At 44.5% G+C, this 17,646-nt stretch overlaps 1 protein-coding gene across 1 annotated transcript in view; it reads left to right on the top strand.

Annotated features, from left to right (window-relative positions):
* The window catches only part of paxip1 (PAX interacting (with transcription-activation domain) protein 1), a 97,729-nt gene that overhangs the window by 27,653 nt on the left and 52,430 nt on the right, over positions 1–17,646 (top strand). Inside the window, exons 6-7 of the mRNA XM_020516200.2 lie at positions 2,804–3,430; positions 13,945–14,335. Of these exons, the coding sequence (XP_020371789.2) occupies positions 2,804–3,430; positions 13,945–14,335 (1,018 nt within the window). The remainder of the gene's footprint in view (positions 1–2,803; positions 3,431–13,944; positions 14,336–17,646) is intronic.

The raw sequence follows: 17,646 nt of genomic DNA, 5'->3' as shown, positions 1-17,646 counted from the left end.
CAGCCGGGAAAAGTGTGAGGTAACACATCTAGGGAGGGCTAACAAGGCAAGGGGTTATAGTGTGAATGGTAGGACCCTGGAAATTTATGGAGATCGTAGGTGTGTGTGTCAGAGATCTGTGAAGATAGGACGGGCAGAATAAAATGGTTGAGAAGACCAAAAAGATACAAAAACAAGTTGCTGGAAAAGCTCAGCTGGTCTGGCCGCGTCTGTAGAGAGAAATCAGAGTTAACGTTTCGGGTCCAGTGACCCTTCGAACTGATGGTAGTTAGGAAAAAATTTGGCTTTTATGCAGAAGATAAGGTGGGGGACGGGGGGGAGTAAATGATAGGTGGAGATAGAGCCCAAAGAGAAAGAAGAACAGCTGGACAGACAAAGGAGTGGATAATGCATCTGCCAACTAGGTTGATCCAAACTGTAATTGCTTCTCCTGAGCTCCTACAGAATAAATGTGATCATTCCTTTGATCAGTGACATAATTTTATTAAAAATCCTAAAATGTAATTTTTCAATAAAAAGGTTTTCTTTTAAAAATAGGAGCCCAAGAATTTTCTCTATTCTTTCATGGGATGTGGGTGTTGCTAATAAAGCCAGTATTTTTTGTTTTGTAAGTCCCTAATTGCTTGTTAGGCCACTTCCAGAGGGTAGTTTAGAATCAACTACATTGCATAGGGTCTGGAGTCACACGTAGGCCAGACCAGTGAAGGATGGTAGATCTCCTTTCTGAAAGGGCAGTAGTGAGTCTGATGGGTATTTATAGCAATCGATGGTTGTGTTAAGGCACCATTAAGGAGACAAATCTGTTCAATTCCCAATGCATTGATCGGAATTTAATTTTCACCAGCTACTGTGGTGAGACTGGGACTAGTGGCTGGCTAAGGAGTGTGAGGACAGATTGGGATCATGTAACATGGCACGTGGAATGTAAATATCAGTACTATCAACTAACTTGACTTTAAATATCTCTTATAAACTAGTTTGTTAAATACCCAAGTTCTGCTGAAAGGGTTCCATGCATGTCACAATATTGTGAGCAGTTTTGGGCCCCGTATCTAAGGAAGGATGTACTGGCATTGGGCGGGGTCCAGAGGAGTTTTACGAGAGTGATCCTGGGGACGAAGGGCTTGTCATATGAGGAGTGATTGAGGACTCTGGGTCTGTACCCGATGGAGTTTGGAAGGAAGAGGGGGGGATGGTGTTTGTAATTTACAGAATATTGAGAGGCCCGGATAGAGTGCATACGGAGAAAATGTTTCCACCAGTGGGAGAGACTAGGACCTGAAGGCAGAGCCTTGGAGTGAAGAGATGACCTTTTAGAACTGAGATCAGCAGGAATTTCTTCAGCCGGAAGGAGGTGAGTCTGTGGAACTCATTGCTGCAGAAGGCTGTGGAGGCCAAGACATTGAGTGTATTTAAGACTGAGATTCTTGATGAGTAAGGGGGTCAAGCGTCACCAGGAAAAGGCAGGAGAATGGGATTGAGAAATATACCACCTGTGATCGAATGGTGGAGCAGACTCAATGGCCTATTTCTGCTCCTATGTCTCATGGTCTTATGGATACGGTCTTTAATTCTATTCCATCATTTTTTTTAAAAGAAGACGTTTTAACAACTTAAGGCCATTGGTTAGGGACCAGTTCTGTATCACAAATATGAAGCTGCTATTTTGATTTTCAGGTCCTGACCTCCTGTATTTTTCAAACATTTGCACCGTCTTTCTTTCTAGAATTACGACAATTACTCCTGAAAGAACAGCAGGCTATATTTCAACCATCCTGCAGCATGATCCATTCAAATTAGAAACCAAAACATTTCTAATTTCTCCCCAGAAAATTCTATGAACTCCTCCCCAGTTCTCCTGGGTTTAGGTGCAACTTTCTAATGTGAAAAACGTATGTGAAAAAAATCAGAGGAAGCCTGTTAAAAGTGATGAATTCACGTTTTGCTGTCAGCATTACCCTTAACAGGCCTTGCTTGTAAATATTCAGTTGGTTACGTGAGTGTTTTCCTGGTGGTAGGGTGAAAAATATGCATATTATTAAATTGGAAAGGGTTCAGAAAAGGTGTTGCCAGAAATGGAGGCTTTGAGTAATAAGGAGAGACTGGATAGGCTGGGGCTTTTTTCATTGGAGTTGAGGGGTGACCTTATAGAGATTTATAAAATCATGAGGGACATGGATACAGTGAATAGCAAACATCTTTTCCCCAGGGTAGGGGAATTCAAAGCTAGTGGGCACAAGTTTAAGGTGAGAGGGGAAAGATTTAAAAGGGACCCAAGGGGCAACTCTTTCACACACAGCGTAGTTCGTATGTGGAATGAACTGCCAGAGGAAGTGGTAGATGCAGGTACAGTTACAATATTTAAGAGAGTTTTGGACAGGTATATGAATAGGAAAGGTTCAGAGGGATGTGGGCCAAATACAGGCAAGTGAAACTAGTTTAGTTTGGGAAACTTGGTTGGCATGGACTATTTCGACTGACAAGGTCTTTTCCATGCTGTATGACTTTATGACTCTATATGTAAGAATAGAAAAACTGTTGTCAGTGCGGTCTTCATTTTCTGTCCCACTATATCTAAAAAAAAAATAAATTCTATTTGTATATAATAGAATATAACCATGGATGATTTTTTTTGGGGGGGAGGCCCTGTTCTGGCTCGGTGGTAGTGTCCCTACAAAAGGGAAAAAAACTGGTCAGCCATGGGTTCCACTTTTGGAGGCCTCTTGGGGAAAAACAAAATAAAAGTGATGAATTTTCCGAACATCGGTGGCAGAAAGGTTTAATCTGTGTTTTGTTTTGGCAGGAAAAGTACAACTGTGCTTTGAATCGAAGCAGCATCAAAGTGGTGACGCCGGACTGGGTGGAGGACAGTGTGACAGCGAAATCCCGGAAGGACGAGTGCACGTATCACCCTCGCCTCATCGTTCTGGAGGAGGAGGAGGAAGAGGAAGATTTGGCCGGAAACAATGAGGAGCCGGAGATGGACGACAAGTGCTCAGCCAGGAGCAGCCCAGCGTCATCGCGAGCTGCCTCTCCGCTGAGCATTCCGGGCTCCCCCCGCAAGCGGTCGGGCGAGAAGGCGACTGGGGAGATCATGTTCGACGACTCTTCAGACTCTTCCCCCGAGAAGCAGGAGAGGAACCTGAACTGGACCCCGGCGGAAATCCCACCCCCCACCGCCGCCGCCGCTTCGGCCAAGCGCAGGCTGGCTCACGGCAAGGAGTCTGCCCTCATCAACCTGTGCGCCAACGTCCCGCCGGTTCCTAGCTCCGTCTCTAACCCAGAGGCCAGGGCCGGCTTGGTGGCCCCCGGGCAGGGGGCTCAGGGCCCCGAGATGGTGACGGCCTGGAGCCCTGCGGTCAGGACGCTGCGCAATATAACCAATAACGCCGACATTCAGCAGATCTCCAGGCCGTCGAACGTGGCGCAAGTAAGTGGCTCGTTGTTCCCGGGCTCGGGCACGCGGAATCAGTTACAGTGGAGCAGACGGGGGTTAAACGCAGAGTGTAGCCTTTTTGTTTTAAAATCTCAATGATAGGCCAGTGACACGTTGGGATTGCGGACTGTGAAAGTTAGCTAGTCAGCCTGTCAGATCTGCTTTGATGCCATTTGTGACACCGTCTCCTCGTCTAGCCCTGCTCGGGGTTTTACCGATCTGAAATGAAAACCCGCCTTTCCCTGCTGATGCTTTATCTGCTCCACCTCTGAACATAAGGACTCACGGCAGGAGTACGCAGTTCAGCCCCTCGAGTCTGCTTCACCACTGAGTACGTTTGTGACTGACCTCCACTTCCTGCCCCTCACCCATAACCCTCCATCCGTTACTAATCAAAAACCTGTCTGTCTCCTCGTTATTCATTGTCCCAGCGTCTACCTCCCTCTGGGGTAGTGCAGTCCACAGATTCATGACCCTTTGAAAGAAATAATTTCTCATTTCTGTTTTAAATCTGCTGGCACTTAGTCTAAAATGATGACCGCTCATCCTCGATTGCCACACAAGAACAAACAGCCACTTTAGACCTACTCTGTCAATCCTCTTTTTAGCATTTTTTTATACCTCAATCAGATCTCCTCCCATTCTCTTAAGTATAGGCCTAAACTGCTGCATCACTCTCAATCTTATTGCTAGCATTTTCTGTTTTGCCTTAACGGAGATTACAGGGTCTGCTTCAAAGAGATCTTGGAGTGCAGGTTCATGGTTCCTCGAAAGTAGAGATAGTGAATAAGGCGTTTGGTATGCTTGCCTTTGTTGGACAGTGCATTGAGTATTTGAGTTGGGAGGTCATGTACAGGACATTAATGAGGCCACTTTTGGAATACTGCGTGCAGTTCTGGCCTCCCTGCCAAAGGAAGGATGTTGTTGAACTTGAAAGGGTTCAGAAAAGATTTACAAGGATGTTGCTGGGGTTGGAGGGTTTGAGCTATAGGGAGAGGCTGATTAAACTGGGGCTTTTTCCCATGGAAGGTTGGAGACTGAAGGGTAACCTCGTAGAGGCTTATAAATTCATGAGGGGCATGGATAGGGTGAATAGACAAGGTCTTTATCCCGGGGCGGGGGAATCCAGAACAAGAGGGCATAGGTTTACGGTGAGAGGGGAAAGATTTAAAAGGGATCCAAGGGGCAACATTTTCACACAGAGGGTGGTGTGTGTATGGAACAAGCTGCCAGAAGAAGTGCTGGAGGCTGGTACAATTACAACATTTAAAAGGCATCCAGATGTGTACATGAATAGGAAGTGTTGAGGGATATGGGCCAAATGCTGGCAAATGGGTCTAGATTTATTTAGGATACTGGTCAGCATGGATGAGTTGGACTGAAGGGTCTGTTTCCATGCTATACATTTCTATGACTCTAAAATTCTGTATTCCTGCTCTTACTGCAAGATTGCCTCTAGTGTCTGAGGAGTGCAGTTAAATTTAAGTTTCTGCTCCTTATTCCACTAACCAGCGTGGGGATGACTGAACTCTGTTTATCACATCAGCTCTTTAGAAACTTGAGCCTCCATCAGATCTCTCTCCCATGTAATTCTGGCAAATGGTACAATATTCCTAATTTCTGCACATCTTAATGACATTGTCCCAGCTGACATCTGGGCCAGCACGACATCTTATGAAAGCAGAGCACTGTGGATGCTGGAAGTCTGCTGAAGCAAAAACAGTTCAAGTTGAATTAAAGAAGGAAATTGCTGGAGAAGCTCAGCAGATCTGGCTGTGTCTGTGGAGAGAAGAGTCATCCTGGACCTCTTCCTCCCTCTCTCCACAGATGCTTACTGAGCTTCTCCAGCTCTTTTTCATCACAACATTGCATCTCTCCTGTTGCCCTTACACCCTTGCTGAGAGGGGCAGTTTAAAGGGTTATTTTGAGATTGAATTTCATTGTTAGTATGAGGAGGAGACAGGGTTTGGTGAATGGGAGAATTATGAAGCTTGTTCAGCAGCTGGTGTGATGCTGTGAATGGGGGAGCTCTGGAACGGCAGGAGTAGCTGACTGGGTTGAATGGTCACTTTTTCCTGTATTTATCGTGTCGATCAATCAGAATTGCCTGGTTAAAATGACCATTGGAATAAAATGGATTCTTAGTTTGATAACAACAGATCCTGCTGTGGAAAATAAGTATGTTCATGACGCATACTGTCATTCATACCTAAATAAAACAGTAAGTGCAGGGGGTTAAGGAAGACACAGTGAAGTGTGTATCTCCAGAAACTGCTGGTTTGTTTACGCTACCCTGCTGTTCACTTCTCTCAAATGGCACTTCAATGTTAAACACCTCATTATAGTTAAAGCCATGTTGGATTTGCACGTGAATCAGCCTTTAGAATTGGGGATGTGTAAGATTAATCAAGCTGACTATAACCCCATACGAAACAGGAACAGGAGTAGGCCGTTTGGCCCCTTGAGCTTGCTCTGCTATTCAATAGGATCATGGCTGATTCAACATTCCTCATATCCACTTTCCTGGCCCCTTTCCCTGTAACCCTCCAGATTCTCCAACTGGTCAAGAATCTCTCTATCTTGGCCTTAAATATACACAAGGACTCTGCCCCTACAGCTCTCTGATTCACAAAGATTCACAACTCTCTGAGAGAAGAAATTCTTCCTTGTCTCAGTCTTAAATTGGTGCCCGTTTATTCGAGACCATGCCCTCTGGATCTAGACATTATTTCAACTTTTATCCTGTCAAACCCCTTAAGAATCCAATGTGTTTCAATGAAATCACCTCTCATCCATCTAAACACCAGGGATTAGAGTCCCAACATGTTTAGCTTCATCTCATAAGACAATCCTTCTGTGCCTGGGATCATCAAATTAACCTTCTCTGAACTGCCTCCAACTAAATGATATTTTTCCTTAAGTAAGGGGACCAAACTGCTCTCAGTGCTCTAGATGTGGTCTCACCTTGCACAGTTGCAGTAACACTTCCCTACTGTTGGACTGCAAACCCCTTGCAAAAAGGACCATCATTCCATGAGCCTTGCTGATACCTGCTGCACCTGTGTGCCAGCTTTATTGTGTTTCGTGCACAAGTTGCCCCAAGTCCCTCTGCGCTGCAGCTTTGTGCAGTTTTCCTCTGTTTAAATATACTCTGATCTTTTGTTCTGTCTTCCAAGGTGAACAACGTCACAATTTTTCCTACATTATACTCCATTTACTAACTTCTTGCCCACCTTCTTGACCTATCAAAATATCTCTGTAAACTGTGGTATCGTCCTTGTCACCTGTCTTTGCACCTATTTTTGTGTTGTCTGCAAGGTTAGTCGTGGTACAGTCGCTTCCTCCAAGTTTTTAATGTATCTGGGAAATAGTTATGTTCGCAGCACTGATCCCTGTGGAACACTTCAACTGGGCCTTGTCTCACCTTAAATAATGTGAATGATGAAACTGTTTCCATTTGCTGATGGCTCGTGGACTGGGAAAAACAGATTTAAGCTTTCAGGCAGAAGAGACGTGAGAGAGAAGTTTTTTTTTTAATGCAGTGGTTGGTAATGGCCTGAAATGTATTGGCAAGTGTCAACATGCCAACAGTTATGGTAACATCATCATAATTGATTTGAAAACACAGTTGGATTGGCTCTTGAGGGAAGCAAGCACATAGGGCTAGGGCGATAGAGGTGAGAAACAGAATTGGTTGGATAGCTCTACAGAGCCCAGCATGGTTTTGAGGGATCAGATGGCCTCCAGCGCCATAATGGCTTCTCTTTATCATGTTTTTCATCATCTGTCCGAATATCATTTTGTGACTGTAATGAAATTTTACTTGATAACACCCTGTGAAGCCATCCAGGGACACTTTGCTGCATTGTCGGCACAATAGAAATGCAAGGTAGTTGTAGTTTAATGATGAGTTAGTTAACTATGCGGTGACTGTCAACGTTGCCGGCCCAGAAATTGAAAAATTTAACTGCGGAGCTCATTCCTTCAAGTGGTAAATTGTTGAGGGATTTTATTCTTATCGAGTCGGGTTTGCATTTTTCTACCTGTTTTCCCCTCTCGATCCAATCAGATTCTCTTTGTCAAAAGTAAAAGTTGCTGGAAAAGCTCAGCAGGTCTGGCAGCATCTGTGGAGAAAAATCAGAGTTAACGTTTCGGGTCAAGTGATCCTTCCTGTTTTGTTTAGTATTTAACTCATTGCCACTTCTCTTCTAGGCAGTTTCTCTTTGTCTGATTTGAGTGTAATTCATCTGCTTTCTTGGTCGTTCTCCTGCATTCTTTCTTGATCATCACATCACTTCGATGTGTAAGAGCTGCTGTTGGTCCTGTCGTGTCCTTGTTGACTTGTTGTTTTCTCAATGTCATTGTCGTCTCTGACAGCTATCATTTGGACTGTAAAGCACTTTTCCCGGTTGAAAGGTGAGTAGCAGTACTGATAAATGAGGCTAATAGTGAAATGGCCAGCTCCAGCAAGAACCTTGTTTTTAATCTTCTGGTATTGGAATAAAAGGTTTAGGATGTGACAGGGGTTGGATTTGGCCTTCGGAACTTGAGTTTGTGCAGCAACAGTGAATATAACCACAGGTCAGTGGCCCAATCCATTATCCAAAATCACGAGACGTTGAGTATGTCTAATAATTATCGTTCCCGTGTGGCTTGTATCGCTGTTTCTCAGGTTTTCTGATGGATACTGTTATAATCGATCTTTTAGTTCTGTGTTGCAACTGTCAGTCCAACTGATACCTGCCTCACATGGCCTGGGGAAGGAGGTGCAGGAGGGAAAGAAGAACTGTAGAGGGGTATGGAGTCACAGACAAGGGAGGGAGACATTGCTGTGAATATTTCCTAAGCCTTTTGTGTATTTGACCCCATTAAATAACAGAAGCGGTAACAGAGAAACAAACTATTTAGCCAATCACTTAAACCATTATTAAACCTAAGTGGGGTGGTTCAGTAGTTAGCAATGCTTCTTCTCAGCGCCAGGGACCTGGGTTCAAGTCCACCCTTGGGCAACTATCTGTGTGGAGTTTGCACATTCTCCCCGTGTCAGCGTGGGTTTCCTCCGGGTGCACCGGTTTCCTCCCACAGTTCAAAGATGTGCAGGCTAGGTGGGTGAACAGGGGTAAATGTGAGTTACAGTGATAAGGTGAGATGCTGTTTGGAGGTTCGCTGCAGACTGGACTGTCTCTTCATCGTAAGGCTTCTATGATTCTAAAAGTCACAGTTTACAAATATCACATTACGATGTAAGAAAGAGATGAAAGATCTTTTTCTCTTGGATGGTAATGAGGCTTTGGAATGCTGTTCCTCAGGGAACAGTGGAGACAGAACTGTTGAGTAATTGTAAGCCAGAGGCAGACAGGATCATGGCTAACCAGGTGGGCTGGAAGGGTGGGGTTAGTGGTGGTATGGGATGTGAAAGTGTAGCCATTTGAATGGAGGAGCAGGTTTATGTCCCAGTTCACTTAGTACATATGTGCTGGTGTTAACCTCCACACCAAGTAATCCTAATCCCACGTACCTGCTTCTCTAACTTTTTCAGTTTTATTCCTGCACTATTTATTAAACCCATTCTTTTTGTGTTTTCACAGTCCCTGTTTTCGTCATTAAACCCTGTACATATCACAGTGCAACAACAGCCCCCTCTTTGGGGAAACAAAATAGCTTCACCTACTCTCTTCAGTTTAGTTATGTATCTGTATTCTTAGTTGATCTTTTAATCAGTGAAAGCAGTGTTCCTCTTTACTTTATCCCAACCAGTCATAATATGAAATGTCTTCATCAAATCAGCCTGCAAATTCAATGGTGCTCATGAAAACGGCCACAGACTTTCATTAGCTTTTGTATTTTCTCAATCAGCAACATCAGATTTACTAATGTCCTTGTTTTCTGAACGCGTTCCACACGTTGTGGAGGCTAAAAGTGCTTGCGATACAGTTGCATTGTTACTGTTTATATGGATCAATCCTCTCGTAGAGTCATACAGCGCAGAAACAGACCCTTCAGTCCAACTCGTCCATGCCAACCAAGTTTTCCAAACTAAACTAGTTCCATTTTCCTGTGTTTGGCCCATATCCCTCTAAACCTTTCCTATTCATATATCTGTCCAAAACACACTCAAATGTTGTGACTGTACCTGCATCTACCACTTCCTCTGACAGTTCCTTCCACATACAAACCACCCTCTGTGTGGAAAAAATGCCCCCTCATGTCCTTTTTAACTCTTTCTCCTTGTTATGGACCAGGCCACACCCCCTCAGAATATTTTAAGAAGGTAGCCTAGACTCTAACTTTTTTTCTTATTTTAAAGACAGATGTGATGCAACTGGTCAAACCCCTCAGCTTTAAGCAAAACAAAATTTGTTTAAACACTACAGTTGAAGCATTAACAAGAGAAAGCAGAACTTAGAGTAACTTAACTATTGGAAAACCTAACCGACCTGATACAACAACTTAAAACTAATTAAATGTTCCAATACAGTAACATTGCATAAACACACCACTTGGCAAGAAGGTAAATTCAAACAGATTCTTACAGGCAGGAGGGACCAACATCCAGACAGATTTCGGGGAAAGTCAGGAGAATCCTTTACAGAAGCTTGCAACCCTTGTGGTACTCAAATCAACTTCTGAATGCTTTGCTAAAACAAACTAGAAACAACCTGAACTGAGAACTGGCCACTCCTCTTTGTAAAAACCCAGGACCAAATAGCCTTTTTAAAGTGACTGCATTGTCGCATCCTCTCACCTTAAACATATGCCGTCTAGTTTTGAACTTCCCTACCCTTGGAAAAGACCTTTGTTATTCACTTCATCTGTACCCCTCGTGATTTTATAAATCTCCATAAAGTCGGCCCTCAACCTCCTATGTTTCTGTGAAAAATGTCCCAGCTCGTCCGGCCTCTCCTCAACTCAAACCCACCATTCCCGGCAACATTCCTGGTTAATCTTTCTGCACCCACTCCAATTTAATGACCTGCCTCCTATAGCAGGGCGACCTTTCATAGTAGCTCTTGGAATCTTCCTTTATTTCTGTATGTATATATGTATTTATCTGTTTGGGATGCTGTTTGTGAACTTTAGCACCTCTTCTCCTACAGGGCCAGCTTGTCCCCTTTTGTTATGTATTTTGCTGTGCCTAAAAGTGAATTTGAGATGCATTTGTTTTTTATTTGTCCATTCCATCTTGGTGATTTTTTTTTTGACCCTCTGAGTCCTTGGCTGTGCTTAATTTTTGAGTATTGCCTATTGATTTGAGAAAAACTTCCCACATCCGAATTGAGGTTTGTTTCATAATGTTGTCTCATTTGGACCGTAATGATGGGTGAGCCTTCTTGAACTGGGTCAGAGAGAGTTAGGATATCCTAGGTTCTATCTCCAGCTCGTACTGCGTGAGCAGACTTAAATCCGAGGAAAGCAAAATCATCCAAGTTACTGTCTGGTGATTCCACTCTGTCTCTGCAATCTCCCAACCTTATTTGTTAAAGTTCTGTGCGGAGCCTCACTATTGCTGTCCTGAATTCAGTCAGTAACCCATTTGCCACCTATTTCAGTTCTCCTGCATACAATACTTTTTAGGTTCACCTTGGGTCACCTCTGTGCCAAGTCTGATACTTTTGGCCACCTTTATCAGTTCCATTTTTATATCTCTGTATTTAGTCCTCCATGGGCTCTAGCCGATGAGGCTGTTGTTTTCTTCCTGTTGGGAATGTTTCTGTCCTGGAACAAAAACCGAAATTGCCAGAAAAACTCAACAGGTCTGGCAGCATCTATGGAGGGAAATCAGTTAACGTTTCAGGTCCAATCACTCTTCTTCAGAAGGGTTCTCTTTTGAAGAAGGGGGTCACTGGACCTGAAACATTATTTCTGATTTCTGACCGCAGATGCTGCCACACCTGCTGAGATTTCTTAGCAAGTTGTTTCTGATTTCCAGCATCCATGGTTTTTTTTTTATTTTGTTTCATGTCTGTTCTGGACCTGAGCTTCCTGTTTGATCTCCCATTTATTCACTTACCTACAAATCAGACTCATCACCATGGAGAAGGAGGCCATTTGGCCCATTGAATCTTTGATTCCTATCTACCTGCCCCCACCCCCATCCCGGTAACCCTGCATTTCCCATGGCTAACCCACCGAGCCTGCACATGCCTGGATGCTATGGGCAATTTCCCATGGCTAACCCACCGAGCCTGCACATGCCTGGATGCTATGGGCAATTTCCCGTGGCTAACCCACCGAGCCTGCACCTCTTTGGACTGTAGGAGGAAACCAGTCCACCTGCAGGAAACCCATGCAGACACGGAGATTATGCAAACTTACGGTCACCCGAGGGTGAAATCGAACCCGGGTCCCTCGTGCTGTGAGGCAGCATTGCTAACCACTGAGCCACCGTGCTGTTCTGTTACTGAATTTTAACCATGAAGTTTCGGTCTTTGATCCCTTGTTTGCTTCGTTCATTTCTAGTGTCTCTAATAATATCTTTGACTAGCACTTGTATCCACATGCTGTCCCCTGACCCTCTCCTTTCTGAATAATTTCTGTGGGAATACTAAGTTCCCAATCCTCTCCTTTTCGAGATAAGTAACTGTGTTCATTCTGTTGTCTCAATCTCACATGGCTGTTTGCACCTCTGTGCATTTACTGGACTGAGCTATCAACCCACTGTCGTCTGTTTCTCTCAAGGCTCCTTTTCAGTTTGTTATTTCTGAGCTGCTCTTGCTTTGAATGCTGCTTTGTTTTCTTCCCTGTCCTTTCTACACCTTGTTTCTCCTCTTAGATGCCACATTCTCGTGCTTGGAGCATTGAGTACAAAAGTTGAGATGTCACATTGTGGCTGTGCAGAACGTTGGTGAGGCCACTTTTGTATATAGTTCTGGTTGCCCTGTTATGGGAAGGGTACTATTAATTTGGAGAAGGTGCAGAAAAGACTTACAAGGATGTTACAGGGACTAGAGGAATTGAATTATAAGGAGAGGCTGGATAGTCTGAGACTTTTTTCACTGGAGCGTAGGAGGTTGAGAGGTGACCTCATAGAGATTTATAAAATCATGAGGGGCATGGATAAGATGAATAGCAAAGGTCTTTTCCCTAAGGTGGGGGAGTTCAAAACAAGAGGGCATAGGTTTAAGGTGAGAGGGGAAAGATTTAAAAGGGACCCAAGGGGTAACTTTTTCACACCGCATGTGGTTCATAAGTGGAATGAACTGCCAGAGGAAGTGATCGATGCAGCTACAGTTACAACATTTAAAAGACATTTGGGCAGGTACATGAATAGCAACGCTTTAGAGTGATGTGGGCCAAATGCAGGCAAATGGGATTAGCTTGGTTTGGGAAATGTAGTTGACATGGACGAGTTGGACCAAAGGGTCTGTTGCTGTGCTGTGTAACTGTATGATGTTGCTCCCGAACCTGTTTAGGTGCAAACTCTTCTGTTTTGCCCTGGTTCCAACGCTCGCGGAGTGTGAAGACCCCCTCCCCACCTCACTAATTTTACAGTCTCGTATTAACCTCCTGTATCCCAGTGTATCTGAGATGTACAAAAACTGCCAAGGATAATTGGGTCCTAAAAATGCATTGGTGGTGATGAAGAAACAGTAGAGATTTTTCCTGACCAAAGTGGCGACGACTTCTTTCTGTTGTAAAGACAAAATACTGTGGATGCTAGAAATCTGAAACAAACATGGAGAACATTGGAGAAACTGAGCAAGTCTGGCAGCATCTGTGGAAAGAAAAACAGCATTAATGTTTCAAGTCCCATGTGACATCAGAAGTTCCGAAAGAGACTCCTGCTGGACTCAAAATGTTATCTCTGCCTGTCTCCAGTGTTCTGTGTTTTTTTTTGTTTATACTTCTTGTTGAAATTGGGTAGTATTATGTATCAGATGACTGCCAGGAAGAGAGATCCTGGAACCATTTGTAAGCCAGATTACAATGAACACAGCCTGTCTTCCTAACTTGTCAACTGCAGGGAGTGTAGTCGTTTGTCATTGGTGAAAATTCCTGCGCTGTCTCTTTTCAATAGCTGTTCAATTAGTTTCACTTCTCTGCTCTTTTGCTCTATCTGTGCAATGTCCTTTCTCCTTCTCAGTTCCCATTTACAAGTTAATATTGAATCTGCTTCTCCTGCACTGCAATCCAGATCAATGATAATTAGAGCGTTCAGCCACTGGGGGCTTCTGTCATTTAGAAGATGGCTTGTGTAAGATTTTGGTCGCATGAGACTCAGAGTTTTGCTGCTTGTGCAGAATTGTATTTAGATAAATCAAAGGTGCATTTAAAACTGTGCATTGAACTGAGAGATGTGTTGTGTTTATGTGTATGGGGCTGGTGCAGAGTTTCCCAAGTTATTGACTGTTAAAACAAATAGGCAGAAAATTAACTGTGTTCAGCCAGGACTGCTCACTATTCTCTTCTCCACTTTATTTTCCCTTTGCACCCAGGTAAGTGAACAATTCTAAACACGACTCCCTGTGCGTCCTGACTATATTTCCGTCTCTTATTCTTTCTTGCAGATCTTACAGTCCCTTTCAGCTCCGACTAAAAACCTGGAAACCACCAATCAGAACCAGCAGGGTCCGGACCCGAGACATTCGAGCGCTGTCTTGTTCACGCAGGTTAAGCAGCTGACCCCCGAAGCACAGCAACACCAGCTGCTGCAGCTCCAGCAGCAGCATCTGACGCAACTGCAACTACAACAGCAGCAACAACAGCACCACCCTCAACTGCACCAGCATCCCTTCCAGCAGCAACAGCAGCATGCGTTCTCCCAGCAGCACCATCATTTGCAGCAGCACCTCCAGAGGTTACAGCAACAGCAGCAACAGCATTTACAACAGTTGCAGCAACAGCGTTCTGTGCAGCAACAGCAGCTGCCGATCTTTGGGCACGATCCGGGCCTCGAAAGTAAGTTGAAGAAAGGGTGTTGTTGGCAGTCATTACGTTGCGACAAATATTTTGTGTCCTTCAAAATATGTCGAAAATGCATTCCCTGTCACTAGATGTCCAGTCCAGTTGCTGCAGTTTTTGGTTGCACTTGCTCCTCAGAATTTAGCGGTAAAAGCAACGGGGCGGCGATGGCCTCATGGTCTTATTGTTAGACGACAAATCTGGAGACCCGGGTAATGTTCTGGGGACATGGGTTGGCAGATGGTGGAATTTGAATTCAATAAAATCCGGAATTGAAAGCACGGTGGCTCAGTGGTTAGCGCCGCTGCCTCACAGCGCCAGGGACCCACGTTTGATTCCACCTTCCGGTGACTGTCGGTGTGGAGTTTGCACGTTCTCCCCGTGTCTGCGTGGGTTTCCTCCGGTTGCTCCGGTTTCCTCCCACTGTCCAAAGATGTGCAGGGTTAGGTGGATTGGCCATGCTGAACTGCCCATAGTGTTCAGGGAAGTGTAGATTAGATGCGTTATAGGGGGATGAGTCTGGGTGGGATGCTCCAAGGGTCGGTGTGGACTTATTGGGCCGAAGGGCCTGTTTCCACACTAACGGGATTCCATTCTATGATAAAAGTCTAATGGGGGCCATGAAACCATTGGTTGTCAGGAAAAACCTGTTTGGGTCACTGATGTCCTTTAGGGAAGGAAACTGCCATCCTTACCTGTCTGGTGTGCATGTGACTCCAGACCCACAGCATTGTGGTAGACTCTCAACTGCCCTCTGGGCAATTAGGGATGGGCAATGAATGCTGCCTAGCCAACAATGCTCACATTCTCTGAATGAATTTTAAAAGAAATTATGTCAACATATCTGATTTCAGTTTTGTCTGCAGCAGTGAAATTGAAGGCTGTAACTGTGAGGTAGGAATATAGGACTGGCTTCTTTGAAGTCCACAAACTCTAAGCTACCATTTTGCATATTTGTATTCATCAACCTGCTAGTTATAAATAGACTCCCTCCGTGACCACCACCCCGCCCCGCCAAAGATAAAGAGAAATCCCACCAGAGATATGTGTTGAATATTTTCCTTGTTTTGAGGCCTGCACACATTATCCCTCCTCCGCTGCCAGGTTGTTGAAGCTCCCCCTGTTTTGTAAATCCCCCATAGCTTTTCTCCAAGCTGCCTTACCCAGCTGTCTAAATTCCAGCTCTCGTAAACACTGTCTTCCTGGGGAAAAAAATATTTTATAGATCTCGTTGTGTTACAGCCAGTTTCCATCACCACCTCCCCTTCTCTGCAACTCTCCCTTGATCCTTTTGCTCTCCAACTGCATGCTCCTTCAACATAAAAAAGCCTCCAAACAGCTTGTCCCTCTTAAAAACTCACCAACCCCACTACTTTTCAGCAATTTCTCATCAGTGTAGTCTCTTTGATTCCATCGCTATTGTGAAGTCCTTTTGAAACACTTGTTTACAGTTTGTTTTGTGTAATTGTGCAACTTATATTGACTGAGCTCCAGACACATAATTGCAGATATCCCTCGTGTATAAAGTCACTAGTTTTGGACCAGAGACACATTTGCTCGTTTATAACCCCAACGTGTATATAGATAGCACCTTTTAACATATGAAGCATCCCAAGGTGCTTGACACGACTATTATAAAGCAAACTCTGACACTGAGCCATGTGAAGAGATGTTAGGTCGGGTGATAAAAGGCTTTAGTCAAAGAGGTTGCTTTTTTTGTTAAGGTGAAAACCAAGGAAGAGATGTTTAGGGAAAGAGTGCCAGAACGGGAATTATAAGCAGCTGAAGTCACAGCCACCATTGGTGGATTGATTAAAATTGGGTTATACACAAGACTGGCATTCGAGGATCTCCAGCATCTCGTTGGGGGATTGTGGGGCTGAAGGAAGGTATGGAAGTGAGTGGGGTGATGCCTGGGAGTGATTTGAAAACCAGGTTGAAATTTTTCACATCTTGACTGCAAGCCTGTACAGGTCAGTGAGCACAGGAGTGACAGGTGTGAACTGGACTTATGGTGGGATACAGGCAGCAGAGTGTTCAGAGAGGAATAGCTGAGTGGCAGAAAGCAGAGAGGGGGGATAAAGGGGTCTTTTTCAGGATGGTAGCTGGTGACTAGTGGAGTTCTGCAAGGGTCCATGTTGGGACCACAACTGTTTATGTTATACATTAACGATCTAGATGAAGGAACTTCAGGTATTCTTGCTAAGTTTGCGGATGAAACATAGATAGGTGGAGGGACAGGTAGTATTGAGGAGGCGGAGAGGCTGCAGAAGGACTCGGACAGGCTAGGAGAGTGAGCAAAGAAGTGGCAGATGGAATACCCTGCAGGAAAGTATGAGGTTTTGCACTTTGGTAGAAAGAATAGAGGCATAGAGTATTTTTCAAACAGGGAAACACTTCAGAAATGTGATGGGACTTGGGAGTCCTAGTTCAGGATTCCTTTCAGCTTAACATGCAGGTTAAGTGGACAGTTCAGAAGGCGAATGCAATGTTAGCATTCATTTCAAGAGGGCGAGAATACAAGAGCAAAGATGTACTGCTGAGGCTGTACAAGATTTCTTGTCAGACCGCGTTAGGAATATTGAGAAGTTTCGGGCCCTGTATCGAAGGAAGGAAGTGCTGGTGTTGAGGGGTTCAGAGGAGGTTTACAAGCATGATCCTGGGGATGAAGGGCTTGTTATATGAGGAATTGTTGGGGATTCTGGGTCTGTACTAGATGGAAGTTTGCAAGGATGAGAGAGGATCTGATTGAAAATTACCCAATACTGCGGGGCCTGGATAAAGTGAACATGAAGGTGATGCTTTCACCAGTAGGAGAGACGAGGGAACCCGAGGGGACAAGCTCAGAGTGAAGAGACGGCCCTTTAAAACTGAGATGAACAGGAATTTCTTCAGCCAGAAGGTGGTGAATCTGTGGTACTCATTGCCGCAGAGAGCTGTCGACACTAATTCATTGAGTGTATTTAAGACAGAGATAGATTGATTAATCTCATCAGGAACCTATCAATTCATCTCCTTTTACTGCCGCATGTACTCCATTACAGGAGTACAGTGAAAAACTTTTACAATGTCTGTCTGCCGCCTTGTGGCATCTTAGGTACAAGTACCTGGGTACCATTCTTCGATACAGCAGAGGGATAGAAGTAGTTGCTTAATTACAGAGTTGAAAATAGGAAAATATTAAGAGGTTAACATTACAGCGTTCTAAGATAAGTTCGAAGGTAAGGATTGTCCCCTCACACTGGTCTCCGTCCAGGACTCGCTGCTCTGGGGGCTGGTTCCCATGTGCTGTTCCAGGACTCGCTGCC

Source organism: Rhincodon typus, chromosome 2 (assembly GCF_021869965.1).
Source record: "Rhincodon typus isolate 14 chromosome 2, sRhiTyp1.1, whole genome shotgun sequence".
Classification (NCBI taxonomy): Eukaryota; Metazoa; Chordata; class Chondrichthyes; order Orectolobiformes; family Rhincodontidae; genus Rhincodon; species Rhincodon typus.
The sequence above is the reverse complement of the archived record's forward strand: the minus strand, read 5'-3'. Positions and strand labels throughout refer to the sequence as shown.